We start from the raw sequence: 15,900 nt of genomic DNA, 5'->3' as shown, positions 1-15,900 counted from the left end.
CTAACAATTTACATGGTTGGAAAATTGTAAAATTACTGACTAATAATTGTTAATGATGAAACAAAATAATGGAGTTAATTTCTGAAACCCATATAGAGATTAGTTTGGAAATGTTGTCATTATTTATTTTGTTTATTTTATCCAAAAGATGATTAAGAAAGACCAAAAGTTGGAAAGTTGCAACAAGGCCAGAATGTGAAGGGTACTTGAATGAATAAAATAATGTTATATTAACTAACCTGCCAACAGTAGGCATCAGTTCCTTCAGATCATCAAAAGTAGGCTTCTGATTTAGGAGTTTCTTATACAAAGCCAATGGAAAATGCAGATCAACAATTGTGAAGTTGTAGATGGCAAGACCACAGACGACACCAATCAAATGAAATAAATCAATTTCTTCAAAGGTCTAAACAAAAAAAACAGAATTGTGATTACATCATTGAATGCTTAAGTGGTGAGGGATTGCACAGATGCAAAGTTAATGATTCACAACAAGGATATCAATCATGAATATTGCAAAATTGGCAATGATAACATTTTAATGACAGATCACTAAAATCACTCATTTTCAGAAGATAACCATATCCGTATCATACTCAGGCATAATCGCCAATACTCTGCTATTATTTGCTTTTATCACATTAGGAGTTGGATCTTACTTTTGAAGCCTTATTTAAAGTTGACTAATAGTAGAATACAATATACTCAAAAAACATTGAGCACTCTTACTGGGTAGCCAAAAGTAGAAAGCAGCAAGGCCAAACTATTCAATTTGTTTGACTAGTCGATTTAATTAGATGGAAACAAAGAGCAGAAATAGGCTACTGGCCCCTTCAAGCTACCCCTGCCATTTGATAAAATCCATATACTTCAACATCAACCGTATAATCCCACTTACTCTTGCAATTTTTTTCCATTCCTGTTTAACAATGAAAAGTTGTTTTAAAACTATTCATCTGCTTTAAAAATGTTCATACACTTTAACCATGATCCTCAGAGAAGTTTCAAGACATTTTACTATTGGAGAAAAATATTTTGCTTCAGCTGTTTTAAATGGGAAACAGCATTTAAATATTGACTCCCAGTTCTAGATTCCCCAGAAGAGAAAACTTCAAGACCCTTCATGATCATATACATTTCAAACAAGTTCTTGTTCTTTCTCCTAAACTCCAGTAGATACAAAGTACTGTCAACTTTCCTTCATAAAACAATCTATTCATTCCTAGTATCAGTCTCTTAAACCTTCTCTGAAATGCTTTCATACACTAACATCTAACCCAGTCATGTAATTCAGTATTCCAAATAGGGTCTCATCAAAACCCTAAAAACAGAAGCATAATCTACCTATTTCTCCAGGCAATTTTCCTTACAACAAATAATAACATTGTTAGCTTTTCCAATTACTCGTTGTAATAACATTCTTTATGAATCATGTGATTCCTCTGATCTCAGAGCTGAGCAATCATTCACCACTTAAGTAATGCATTTTTCTCATTTTTCCTACTGAAATGGCCAATTTCGCACTTTCCCCACATAATACTCCATTTGCCAGATCTTTATCCACTCACATAGACTATTAATATCAATGATCACTTTAGTCTATTTATGTGCTCTTCATAACTTTATTTATTTTCTACCTATGTGTCATCAGAAATTTTAGCTACTACAATATTAATTCAGATATTCATTCATTCATTCAGGCCTCATTCAGGTATGGCCAATAAATTGCAAATAGTTAAGGCCCCAGCAGTGATCCCTTTGACACACACTTCTTTCTTGCATCTTACTCATTCTGGAAAAGTCACACTTATACCTACTGCCCTTTTCCTGTTAGTCATTCTTCTATTCATGCCAAAAATATTACCTCCTGCACCATGAGCTTAATTTTTGTGTAATAACTTTTGATGCTATCAAATGCTTTATGTCAAAAATTTCCAAATGCCCTGTTTTCTCTTTATCCATAACAGATAACTTAAAAGAATCATCTTCTCATTTGCATCAATTGCTTCTTGCAATCCAGAGAGGCTCTGGTCACAGAGTAACAGTAGTAACTGGTAGGGAGATTTTAAAACTTTTTATACCTGATACGAAAACCAGATAAGCCTGGACTCCTCATAATACTGAAACATGCCATATTTAGGATCCAATAAATCTCTCATAATCAAGAGGAAAAATTCCTTACGGACTCCTCCAGCATCCACAGCTTCTTCTCCAACAAAAATAACCTGTGTGTGAAGAGATGCTCATCAGTTTGATACAGACTCTTGAAAACTATTTGATTTCACTGAAGAGAAAGTGATGACCTGGGAAAACACAAAATTCCTCCATTAATATAATAATTTTCGATTGTTGTCATCTCCTCTTTAAATTTTTTGGGTTTTCACAACCTGTACTATCTCTACACTCATGGACACATCATTTAAATTTACAAATATGATTAGGTCATAATGGTGTTACTTCAATAAGGCAGACCATATAGTTCTGCAACACTGTTACTGCGCATAGAATAAAAAATATAGGGCCCCAAGGGATGATAAGATTAATTAGCTCCCCCCAGTAAATTATCCCGAAAGTATAGTGAATGGCAGAATTTGGTGGGGATTGTTGAGGACGTGGGGAGAGTAAAGAAATGGCATTCACATAGGTTGGTGCAAATGGGAGGATGATAGCTGGTATGGACTCAATAGACCAACAGGACTGTTATGTGCAATATGACTCATTTAGTGACCAAATCAAATTTCAATTTTCATAAGTGGCTTTTTTTTTTTTGCAATTTTTGCCCATTGCTCTGTAACTTGTACAAATCTGCTAGTTCTTCTACGTAAATCCCACATGTCCATTATAAAACCTAATTAAAGCCCAGCACAAATATAACGCAAAGTATATTAGTTGGAAATTGACACTTGGACAACAACGCAGAACCTAACTACATTGTCAGTCTGATATCATTGGAAGCAATTGAGGTTTCTCTGCATATGCGAAAAGTTCAGTTTTAATAACATTGAGGTGGGGTACTATAAATGCAACTGAGGGGGGCCTTGATAACCTTTGCAGTACTTTGTGAAAGTGATGGTTGATGGTTGGCATTGTAGTTTGATAACTCATTGATCTCAAAATGCATCAATGAACCATAACAATGGATAGAAATACTTATGTCCAAAACCGTTGTTCTGTAAGATAATGAGAAAGTTATACAATGGCATGCAAAAGTTTGGGCTCCCGTCAGATTTTTTTATTACTGTGAATAGCTAAGCAAGTAGATGACCTGATTTCAAAAAGGAATAAAGTTAAAGATGACACATTTCCTTAATATTTTAAGCAAGATTACTTTCTTTATTTTCACCTTTTACAGTTTCAAAATAACAGAAAAGGAAAAGGGCCCGAAGCAAAAGTTTGGGCACCCTGCATGGTCAGTTCATCTTCTACTCATTTAACTATTCACAATAACAGAAATTTTGACCGGGGTGCCCAAACTTTTGCATGCCACTGTATAATAAGGTAATAAAATGCTTTGATTGTCTTTTGGATATATCCTGTGTTTTAAAATCATCATTCCTGGTTGACATGGACAGCCATGAATAGCTAGCTGGCTTGCCCTCAACTGGCAAACCATATTCTTGAACTTCTGCTGTCGTATGAAGTTAATTAGTTAGAATCTGGATCCACCTAGTACATTACAGCCAAACATGCTTACTTCCTACAAATCAAAGGGAAGCCATAGTACCTGCCTGAGTCCTAATATGCCTGTTTGCTTGCAGAGTGAAGCTGCCCCTCTTCTATTCCTTCTCCAAGAACACTCCTAAATCATTCTCTATAATTCCAACTGTATTGTATCTGACCATAAAGCCATATAACATAGGAGCAGAATTAGGCCATTCAGCCATTTGAGTCTGCTCCGTCATTCAATCATAGCCTTATATTTTTCCCCTCAATTCCATTCTTGTTTTCTCCTTGTAACCTTTGATGCCTTCACAAATCAAAAATCACTTTAATCTACCAAGTAATTTGCCCTCCACAGCCATCTATGCAAAACTTATTAGTATTATCATCTTCACCACCAACTTCCACTCTGCTCTCAAACTCATGTGGATAATTTCTGATGTTCTTTCCCTTTTCTAGGTCTTTACATCTTCATCTCAGGAGACGAACTATCCGTGGATATTTACTATAAACCCACCAACCTCCATAGCTACTTAGACTATACCTTTTAACTTAGTCTCTTTTAAAAGGATGCCCCTCCTTTCCCCTAGTTTTTCCATCTCTACTGTATCTGCTCTCAAGATGAGGATTTCTGTTACAGAACATCTAAAATGTCCTCTTTTTCCTGTAAGTGTGGTTTCCCTTCTGCTCTGGTTGATGGAGACTGATTTTGCATCTCCTCAGTTTCTTCTACTTCTTTGCACACCCTGTCGCCTCAGACATATAGTTCTAGTCCTTACTTATTGTTCTATGAACCTCTGCATCTAGCACATCATCCTTTTTTTCGCCATTTCTGCCAGCTGCAACAAGATCTGTGACCACAAGCTACGTAATCTCCTCCCCATCGTTTTCTGCCTTCTGTACTGACCACTCCCTCCATGACTCCTTGGTCAGATCCTTTCACACCCATCCATCCCTGACCCCAGGACATTCCCCTGCCTTCAGAGTAGATGAAACCCTGTCCTTACACCTATTCCCTTACCACCATTCAGGTAACTAAGAGCTCATCTAGGTAAAGCATAGGTTTATGTGCACCTGCTCCAACCCTGACTACAGTATTTTGTGCTCCCATTGTGGCCTACTCTACATCAGTAAGACTAAGTGCAGACTGGGTGGCTGCTTTGCAGAGTACCTGCATTTAGTCCTCAAAGGACATCCCAAGCTTGCAGACCACTTTAGCTCACCTTCCCATTCCCACACAAACTTGTCCACATAAGGAATAACACCTTATATTCTGCCTGGGTAATCTACAACGCAATGGCATGAATACTGAGATTTCCAATTTTAGGCAAACCCTTCTTTTCTTAACCTCCGCAGCATGCTCCCTTCTGATCCTCCAGTGCTCTCACTTCTGTCCCTTTTACTACAACCCTTCTAGCTCTCCCTTCACCCATCATCAACCCCTTCCCCCTTCTGGTTCCATCCATACATTATACACACTCCACCCAATTTGGTTCCCACTGCTGTTCACCTTTCTGCTAATGATTCCCATTCCCACCTTGTTTATTTACTGGTAACCAGCATTATGTTAGTACTTTATGTTATTGCTCATCTGCCTTTAGAGCTGTCACCTATCTTCAGACTTACTTCCATTTTTGTTTTTCCCTCTCTGTCCACCTCCATCTATCACTCACCTGCACATTCCCAGCTCTACCTTTGCTAACCTGCCTATGTGCCTGGTATCTAGCACCCTTCCTCAGTCCACCAATTGCCTTGAAATTCTTCCTTGACACACTCCTTCTCCTCTTTATACTAGCTTTGTTGCCTTTCCAGTCTCAGTGCTGATACAGGGTTTCCACCTGAAATGTTGACAATTCCTAACGCCCCCACCCCAAAGGTGTTATTCTAGCAGATTTTTTTGCTCCTCCAGATTCCAGCATCAATAGACTTTTGCCTTCATATAATGGAGTCACTAATTTTGGGTTCATAAAACATTGTTCAAAATATATAATTTAAAAAAATCATAATGAACTACCAAAACTAGGTAAGGTGCATTCAGACTATTATTCACAGAAAATGTTACCTTTAATGGTTTCTTGAAGTCAACGTTCTTGCTTTTTCTCAGAACCTGCACAGCATCTTCAACAATATGTTCCCTTCGTACAATCAGCACAAGACAAGGATTAACTGTATCAGCCACAGGCAAGAAAAAGGATGAAAAATTTTGTCTGTGTGCCTGGTCAACTGCCATCTAAAATGTGGAAAAAGTTAGGAATTGGTTTAATGTTCAATCCATTTTTAAAATATTTTTAAAAACACTAAGATAAAAGTGGAATGATTATCAGAAAAGTAGTATAAAAACATCTAAAGGAGTGCATTTTAAAATATTTTCACAAAGCAGTAGAACATTTTCTATGGCAACAACACCAAAGCGATTCATATTTTAGGATTTCAATTTGACTGCCAGGATCTATATAAAAAAATCTCCAAAAACGGGTATATCTTTCCTACCTCTAAATGGGATCTTGATAAAATTTAATGTCTCAGAATAATTCTTAGCATTTCAAAGATGCCAAGACATTGCCCACTATAAAAAAATTCCACCTCAAGTTACCCAGATTCTCTTGGGAGTATATGGCATGTTTTTGACAAAGAATTTATATCCAAAATCAAAATATACTAAGGACATGGTTAAAAGCAGAACCCAAAGGCTTCCCTATTATTATCACCCCAAGTAGCTTTTTTACAATTTGATCTTGAAACTTTGGGTAATTTTCATTCCACTAGGGAGTGGAATGAAAGAACACATTTGTCTACTTTAGTTACCTAAAACCTGATTAAAGCCTCATATTTAGATAGATATAACTTAATGAGTCTTCATTCTTGTTACACTTGAAGTGGTAGGGCCTTACCACTATCTAAATACTATCTCAGTGATAGGTTTCTTCCAAGGATGAGGTGCATAAATGAAACGTGGGCTTTGGTTTACTGGTGCGAAGCTTAGACAAAACAGATGAAAGCAACTTTAATAAGCTTATCTTTTAGACAAGATTCCAACTAAGATATCAAAGCATGTAAAGGCAAATGATGGTAAGACATTTAGGACCAAGGTGAGGAGAAACTTCTTCACTTAGAGAGTGGTGAACCTGCAGAATTCTCAACTACATAAGGCAGTACTGGCCACGTCACTGAATATAGGTAAAAACTAGTTCTACACAAAAAGGCTTCAAGAGTAGAAAAAGTAGGAATTTTAGTATTGAGACAAGAGGATCAGCAATGATTATACTGAATGGCACAGTGACTTGAAGGGCTAAATAGCCTTTACTTTTTGTTTTTCTATGTCTGTGTTTTACCATCATAAAAAATAAAGCTGGTTTATAAATGTTCAACATTAGCTTCCATTGTGGTATGTTACTCCACTTGCATATAAAGTAACAGATTCTAAAGATAATCAATTTAGCTGTATAATCATGTAACTGGGTTGATGCTATGCCCAATACACAATCATGGGGTTTCCCTTCCATCATCAATGCTGCTTTTACCAGCAACTTCAATATTTCCCACACTTCTGCTGCACCCACTATCGTAACAAGGATAAGGCTCCCTTGTCCTTACCTATCATACCACAAGTATATGGTACACGGAGCTTAGAAGAATAGAGGACTATGTGTAACCCTAGGTCGGGGGTCGGCAACCCGCGGCTCTGGAGCCACATGTGGCTCTTTTACGTCTGTGCTGCGGCTCCCTGTTGCTTTGGGAAATAATTGGTTGTGGCGACCCTTTTCCTGGCACATCCGAACCGACTCACAATAAGATAGCCTACGGGGGTTTGCGAGCACAGAGCTTTGGAGCCTCTGCGCCATGGGGGGGGGGGGGGGGCAGGTTGAGGGAGGCTTAAAAGTGAGGCTGAAGATTTCGAATAAAGTTTTTTTCCTTCGACTGCAGTTACCGACTCCGTGTCGTAATTTTAGCGCTGCGTGTAGCACACCGCTACATGGTCAGTATTTAATTAATATGTATTTTATGTTAGTTTGTTAGTTTTTGAAATGTAAATCTAAATTTGAAGATTATGGTGATCTTGTACAACCTAAATAAGACGTTGTGGCGACCCATTTCCTGACACATCCGAACCGGCTCACAATTAGCCAGCGTTCAGGCTAAGGGAGATAGCCTACGGGGGTTTGTGAGTACGTGTCTTTTGCAGCATCCGCGCCCATGGGGGGCGGGTTGAGGGAGGCTTAAAAGCAAGGCTGTTTAGTTCGAATAAAGCTATCTTTGACTGCAGTTTACTGACTGCGTGGAGCAACCGCTACAACGTGTTTTTATCGCTGGCTGTCCAGAGGGGAGGTGCTGAAACGCTTTGTCGCGCGTCTGGAAGAAGTGAAAACTTTCCTGGGCAGCAAAGGGCTCAACTTTCCTGAACAGCCAGAGTGGCTGGAAAAGCTACACTTCATGGTAGACATGACAGCGCACCTGAACACGCTGAACACAGCTCTTCAACGGGGTAAGGACGTACAGCCCTGCACATGTTGGAGGATGTTTTGCATTCGAGCGCAAGTTGACGTTGCTTGCCAGAGATTTACAGAAAGGCACATTGTCTCACTTCCCCAATTTGAGAGAGTTCAAACAATGTCACGACATGATAAATTCGGAGTATTTACATTCTGCAATCATCGCAATGCAAACATCGTTTGGGAAACGCTTCTGTGAGTTCAGAGAGGTAAAAAACACATTATCCTTCCCGGTCACTCCCCTAAGCATCGATCCATCCCTACTGAATACGACTGCATTGTCAGGTGTGAGTCAACCTGAAGAAGTATGATAAATATTTTAATTGCGTATTATTTTACGTATATTCATATGTTTTCATTGTTCAGTGAAATAGTCCTTTTATTTTTCAGGTTGACAGCTGGCTGACGTTATTTTTGGTTTGCTGCTGGCGGCAAATTTAAGTTTGGCGTTTTTCATAAATACAAGAAGGACTCAAATAGACGTTGAGTATTTTACTTAAAAGTAACCTTCAACCCAACGTCTTTTTTTCGGAGTTCAAAATGTTTTTGTTGCATGCAGAAATGTAATTTCGTTTTCTCTGCAGGAGTTCATCAATTTCATAAATGCAACACATTATAGTTTATTTATACATAGCATAAAGGCAAAACAAAACGTTGTATGCAGTGTTATTTCATTTTAAATGTCAAACGGGTTTTGCGGCTCCCAGTGTTTTCTTTTCTGTGGGAAACGGGTCCAAGTGGCTCTTTCAGTGGTAAAGGTTGCTGACCCCTGCCCTAGGTAATTTCTAAAGTAGGAACATGCTCGGCACAATTTTGTGAGCCAAAGGGCCTGTATTGTGCTATAGGTTTTCTATGTTTCAATGTTAAGTCTCCTTACCTAGCACATTATTCTCCTTAATTTCTGCCATCTACAACAGGATCCTACATCTAAGCACATTTTTCACACTGCCTCTTCTGCTCCACTGTCCACGGGGCTTGCTCTCCATGTGACTTTCTTGACCACTCGTCTCTCTGCACTGGTCTTCCTCCCGGCACTTATCCTTACTATCAGTACAAGTGCTACACCTCCTCCCTCACCACCAGTCAGGGCCCCAAAATGTCCATCTAGGTGAGGCAAAACTTCACCTGTGTGTCTGACTGGGTCATCTACTGTATCTGGTCCTCCCAGTGCAGTCTCCTCTACATCCGCGAGATCCAATACAGATCTGGGGGCTGCTTTGTCGAGCACCTTCACTCCGTCTGCCACCAAAGGCAGGATCTCCCGTGACTACCCATTTGGACATCCCATTTCTATTCTGACATATCTACCCATGACCTCTTCTACTGCCACAATGATCTAGATTTATTACACTGGACAGCAAATTACATTTTGAAAGTGTTGCTTCCTCAGATATATTTTCTGGTTATGATAGACTGCTTGAAGCAGAACACAAATATAGTCTCAGACTACTTGTATCACCTAGGAATTTGGAGAAACAATAAATTAACTTTTATAGAATATAACGTATTTAATAGTATAACAGTGTTGATGCTTCGCAATAGTTCAACTAAGATAATAATATTTTGTTGATGATTTTCATTTGTACTCAGTATCTAAGACTTCTCACTCAAGTGCCCAACAACAATCAGCCAGCACTGCTGGATTCCAGTTGCCCTGATAGTGTTTCTACAAGACAGTAAAGGTGATAACCTTTAACCATGCTCCTCACTGACAGTGCCAAAATTTACAGGGAAGTAGTCTAAATGGGAATACAGAAAATGAATCTTTAGTGATGTATTACACTTCATGGTTTTGTATGCTTGAAGCATGTTGTCAACCAGCTGCATGCAGTTTGGTGCTCTGCAGTTGCCAAGAAAATTTTCAACAAAATCCCTGAATGCCTTCCATGTGATTTTCTCTGGTCCAACTAGAAATTCTTCAAATTGATGACCTGTTTGATTTGTGGACCAACAAAAATACTTTCCTTAATCTTGGCATCAGTTAGACTGGGAAGCATCTGTCTCAAATATCAAAATCTTTCATGGAAATTTTTGTGTGATTTTGCCATCTTGATGATACAATGAAAGCAAATGGATCATGTGACAGACTGGTACTTCTGTCTGATCATTACCCAGTCTCCGTTCAGCCGTAAGACCTGTGCCACATGACGATAGTCTTCCAGTACTGAAGCTACCAGAGACATAGAGTCTACAGGAGGCAGACGAAGATGCCAATAACCCTGAGCCAAAAATGGAAAATGACACTTGTACTGTTACAAATTTCGAACCCTTTATGTCGAGTGAGCCTTAACCGATAACTCAATCTGTTGGAGGCTGTGTTCTTGGCGAGCTGCGCTTTGTCTCTCTCTCTCATTGGTGGGCAAGAGATTGTTGCCAATTCTTGAGCCAGAGAACTTGAAAATAAAGCAGTGCAACAGATTTTTAACAGTAAGTCAGTGAGTTGCTTTGCTATATCTCTCCTCTCGCTGTGAAAGGGTACACCTCTTTTTTCCTTGGGAGAGCGAGCCTGTGGTATGTCGAATTGTCAGGTGAATGGTTAGTTTTTGTTGTACTGCAGATCATGGTGTTCATTGGGGACTTTGCTATTGTATGCTTGGTGGATGGAGGGTGCTGATGCTTTTTTGCAGAAGTGGTGAGGCTGGGTCGTTGATTTGTGCATAGGAGGGGGAGCGGTTCTAACATTTTAACTGTCACTTGTTCTTTGGGGCACTCTTGTTTTTGTGGACATCTGAGACAAAAGAGTGTTTCAGGATGTAATATTGTATACATTGCTCTGATATTATACTGAACTATGGAACAGTTCACTATCACAAATACTTCTGAAAATAATAACTTTATTATAGTCAGTAAACAATATGCTATGTAGAGCATGCGCATCAACTTGAATAAATATTTATGTAAATATGATACACAGAACTGTGTTTGTGTGTGGGGGAGGGGGGGAGGAGAGGGGTGGAGAGGGGTGGAGAGGGGTGGAGAGGGGTGGAGAGGGGTGGAGAGGGGTGGAGAGGGGTGGAGAGGGGTGGAGAGGGGTGGAGAGGGGTGGAGAGGGGTGGAGAGGGGTGGAGAGGGGTGGAGAGGGGTGGAGAGGGGTGGAGAGGGGTGGAGAGGGGTGGAGAGGGGTGGAGAGGGGGGAGAGGGGGGAGAGGGGGGAGAGGGGGGAGAGGGGGGAGAGGGGGGAGGGGGGGGAGGGGGGGAGAGGGGGGAGAGGGGGGAGAGGGGGGAGAGGGGGGAGAGGGGGGAGAGGGGGGAGAGGGGGGAGAGGGGGGAGAGGGGGGAGAGGGGGGGAGGGGGGGGAGAGGGGGGGAGAGGGGGAGAGAGGGGGGAGAGGGGGGAGAGAGGAGGGGGGAGGGTGGAGGGGGGAGGGGGAGAGAGGAGGGGGGGAGGGTGGAGGGGGGAGGTGGAGGGGGGAGGGGGAGGGGGGAGGGGGGAGGGGGGGGAAGAGATGTTGTTCATGACCAACAGCCCAAAATCCACAAGGAACACACAAAATTCTTCAAGTTCAGTGTAATTGATCACATGCACATTGAAACTTACAGTAAAGTACGTCATTTGCGTCAGCAACCAACACATTTGAGGATGTGTTGGGGATAGCCCACAAGTCTCACCATAATTTCTGGCCCATAATGTTCAGCAGAACAAGATGCAGCTGACATTCCACAAGCAAAAAACCCCTCTTTCATCTCCCCCTCCAACCCCACCCATGGGTCTGCAACCCCAGGCCTCCATCCTCCAGATGGGGGGTGCCAGACTTGCAGACACAGGGCTTCGAACCTCCAGATTTGCTGACCTAGAGAATTCAACCTTCTACCTCCAGACTTGCCAACTGTGAGCATCAACATCCACTCAGGTTGTAGGAGTGATACCTTATATTCCGTAGGAGTAGCATCCAAACGGATGAAATTAATATTGATTTTTCTCCTCCTCACTCTTTCACTCTTTTCCCATCCTCATTCTGGTAACTCTCTCACTTCTTTTCTCCTTACCTACCCATCTCCTTCCTCTGATTCCCATCCTCCTTCCATGGGTCACTTTCCTCTCCTATTAGATTCCCCTTTTTGAGCCCTTTACCTCTTTCACCTCCCAGTTTTTTTTAAATGATGTTGCCAACTGCTTACACAAATAACTTGCAATTTTGCTGCAAAGAAGATAGGCTGTACATAGAACATCGGCTTGTGACCAATAGTGGAAATAATTATGTCGATTTAAAGCTTTCCCGATATCAGTATCACAGTTAAATGACACAAAATTCTTTGTAACTTTGACCATAATCATTCATTGTAGCACACTGGATCAGAAAAACATTTCTGCAACACCCACTTTACAGGAATTCCTGTGCTAAGAAAGGGATTTTTATCATCCTTTGAGTTTGGATCTCAGAATTATTTGCCAGTAAATTGGTGAAGTCTAAAGCAGAATTCACGTTCTGGAAAACTATGCAACTGAAGATGATCAACAGCTGGAAAGGATCCCAAATGTTTAAATATTTTAAAACTAAGTCATAGCAGAAACCAAATAGAAATTTTACCATTTGTTTTGTTTCCAAATTATAAAATGAAGCATGTTTACTAAGTTAGCTCCTTTTTTAAAAAAAGGTGGTGGTACCTTGACAATTTAAAATATCAATATTTACATGATAAAGTTTCTAGAGGCTGTTTATAAAACCATAATTTATAACATGTCAATCTAGAACATGAAATAATAAAAACTGAATGGTACTAAATTAAAATTCATTGTTTCTAATGAATATATAAATTAGAAACAGGAATACTTCATTTAATCCTTTAAGCCTGCTTCTGGTTCATACGTCAGTGAAATTGTGGCTGATTTGAATACAACTTCAATTACCCATTCTCTTAAAACTCTGGTAACCTTTCATCTCATTTGTCAAGAATCTATTTACTTCTGTTTTTAAAATATCCAGAGTTTGACCTACTGTTCTTTGATGAAGGGAGTTCCAAAGTCTAATGTACCTCAGAAAAAAAAACCCTCAACTGCCTTGAATAGATGATCTGAGTTTTATGTTGTTTCCCAGTTCCAGATACTCCTATATGAGGAAACACATCAAGATTCCTCAGGAGAATCATTCAAGTATGCTCTCATTTTTCTAAGCTCCAGCTAATAGAAATCTAGCCTCACCAGCACTTGCTCAAAATACAGCAATTTATTCTAAGTATCAATTTAATAAAGAAATCATGAACTTATTGTGTGCAGTTTTGGTCACCTAATTACAGAAAAGATATTAATAAGGTTAAAAGAGTGCAGAGAAGGTTTACAAGGATGTTGCTGGGACTTGAGAAACTGAGTTACAGAGAAAGGTTGAATAGGTGAGGACTTTATTCCCTGGAGCGTAGAAGAATGAGGGAAGATTTGATACAGGTGCATAAAATTATGATGGGCATAGATAGAGTGAATGCAAGCAGGCTTTTTCCACTGAGGCTAGGGGAGAAAAAAAACCAGAGGACATGGGTTAAGGGTGAAAAGGGAAAAGTTTAAAGGGAACATTAGGGGGAGCTTCTTCATACAGAGAGTAGTGTGAGTGTGGAATGAGCTGCCAGTTGAAGTGGTGGATGCAGGCTCACTTTTAAAATTTAAGGAAAACTTGGACAGGTACATGGATGACAGGGGTATGGAGGGATAAGGTCTAGGTGCAGGTCAGTGGGACTAGGCAGAAGAATAATTTGGCACAGGCAAGAAGAGACAAAAGGCTTGTTTCTGTGCTGTAATGTTCTACGGTTCTACTTTCAACATATTAATATCCTATCAAATCAGGAGACTAATATTGTATACCGTTTAGGCAGTTTGATTGAGTTCTGCTCCTGACAACAGTACATAACTGTAATTGTATATACATTAGAAATGAATAAAAAGAATATGTGGGAGGTGATCACAGAAACAGCTCTGTCGTGAGAGCAAGCAGGTGCAGGAAGAACAGCTGCCAGCCAGCCGTGCTGACTTAGTAAGTAAGTGAATTTGCTCAGTGTTCGTAGCTCTGCTTGGCTTCACACAGGAGATTCTGCTGATGCTGGAAATCTTAAGCATATAAACACAATGTAGTGAATGTAGTAGGTCAAACAGAATCTATGGAGGCGAATAAACAGTTGATGTTTTGGGTTGAAAACCTTCATCAGAACTGCATTTTGTGTCCGCTTGTCTTGATCCAGCCCAAGTGTTGTGGTTTGGAGCTGCAGTGGTGGGGGTGGGTGAAGGGGTCAGAAGGCACACAGAAATGCTCCATTCCCACCCAGCAGCATTCCATCCATCCTGAATGCTCATTTGTACAGGCTGTCCACAAGTTAGGCATTCCTGTGGAGGGTCCAAACACCAAATATGGTTTCATCAATGCCCAACTAACTGGAGCACAATTTCCTGCATTTCCTCCCTTCCAACAATAAATAAGTTTCCAAACTTTCCTAATCACTTGCTTCACCTGGAAGCTAGCTTTTGTGAAATATTCACTGGGAAATAGTCTTTTGTGACATATAAAAGACTGATATGAAACACTGTTTCGCTTGAAATTATTGATCCCTGCTGAATTTTTTCAGGATATTCTGATTTGCAACACTTGCTCTGATAGACATGTCTAATATTGCAGCAATGGTTTGTTTTACATAAACTTCACTTTAAATACATTATAATAGGTTATTGATATGACTTTAATGATCGACAGACAACATACTCACCTGCATTTGTAACATGGCATCGGTCTGCAACAACGTGGTTTTTGCTTGAGCATCAAATACAAATGGGTAAGTACAGATTGTAATTGGCATATCCAGCAACTAAAATAATGTAAATGAATAAAGTTAAATGCATTGAGTTGGAGTCAAAAGATAGATTTCATCAGGTCTTGGAAATGAATTGTTGAACAACAAACAATTGCATGCAGCAAACAGGAACTAGAAATTGACCATCTATATTAACTGAATGAATTAATGGTGGTCTCATTTACTCTCCATCAAAATAGCATCATGAGATCATAACACCCACTTGACAGTGCACCTCATCTGTAGAATGGTACTGCAATGTTAGCCTAGATATTCTATGGAAATCTCCGGAATGGAACATAAACCAAATGACTAAAGATGACACAGCAACACCATATAGGCATTTCAGCACCAATGTCACAAATCTACATTTTTGTAAAACCTTATTAAAACAATTCTGTTCCAATTATTATTGGTACAGTTGATAGTTTAGGTTTCATGACTATATATCCTTTCAAATCAGCTTTAAGTTGTCTAAACTTACTCAGTACAGTGTAACAGTAGAAGACATTGTAAAATAATTTGATCTAGTTGATCTGTTATTTACTGGCTTGTGAATGGCAAATCTAAAGAAAAGAGTGTTCAATCCTTTAAAACTTAGGGATTACTTATTTTGGGTTGTTTCATAATATTCAATGGCTGAACCCCATCTACAAGCCATAAGCCTGTTCAACACCTCCAGCTATTAGCCTACCCCACCACTATTGCTTATCATTTCCTGTCAGAATCACCTTGCGTTTGGATACTCCTGTACCCAGCATCACATTATGTACACACAATTTGTCTATGTACACAGGTAACCTATGTATTTATATTTATTGTTTTCTCTTTAATGCTGCATCTGATCTGGAGTAACGATCATTTCATTCTCCTTTACACTTGTGTATTGACAATAGATAACAAGCAATATTTGTTCAACTGCACTTCTGAAATGCAGTAAGTCTGTCATCCAGAATTGCAGGTTGTATTTCAGGTGTGAAATT

The 15,900-nt window shown here is 39.8% G+C and overlaps 1 protein-coding gene across 3 annotated transcripts in view; it reads right to left on the bottom strand.

Moving 5' to 3' along the window:
* herc4 (HECT and RLD domain containing E3 ubiquitin protein ligase 4) overlaps nt 1-15,900 on the bottom strand; it is a 107,687-nt gene that overhangs the window by 17,204 nt on the left and 74,583 nt on the right. Inside the window, exons 16-19 of one of the 3 annotated variants that reach the window (XM_059947333.1) lie at nt 14,834-14,932; nt 5,723-5,890; nt 2,082-2,225; nt 240-406 (exon numbers count right to left, since the gene is read on the bottom strand). In XM_059947333.1, coding sequence (XP_059803316.1) covers nt 240-406; nt 2,082-2,225; nt 5,723-5,890; nt 14,834-14,932 — 578 coding nt within the window. Of the gene's footprint in view, nt 1-239; nt 407-2,081; nt 2,304-5,722; nt 5,891-14,833; nt 14,933-15,900 lie in introns of those variants that run through there. The other 2 variants (XM_059947335.1, XM_059947334.1) reach the window with 2 other exon arrangements.

Source organism: Hypanus sabinus, chromosome 22, assembly GCF_030144855.1.
Source record: "Hypanus sabinus isolate sHypSab1 chromosome 22, sHypSab1.hap1, whole genome shotgun sequence".
NCBI lineage: Eukaryota > Metazoa > Chordata > Chondrichthyes > Myliobatiformes > Dasyatidae > Hypanus > Hypanus sabinus.
This window is presented reverse-complemented; position numbering and strand designations above follow the sequence as displayed.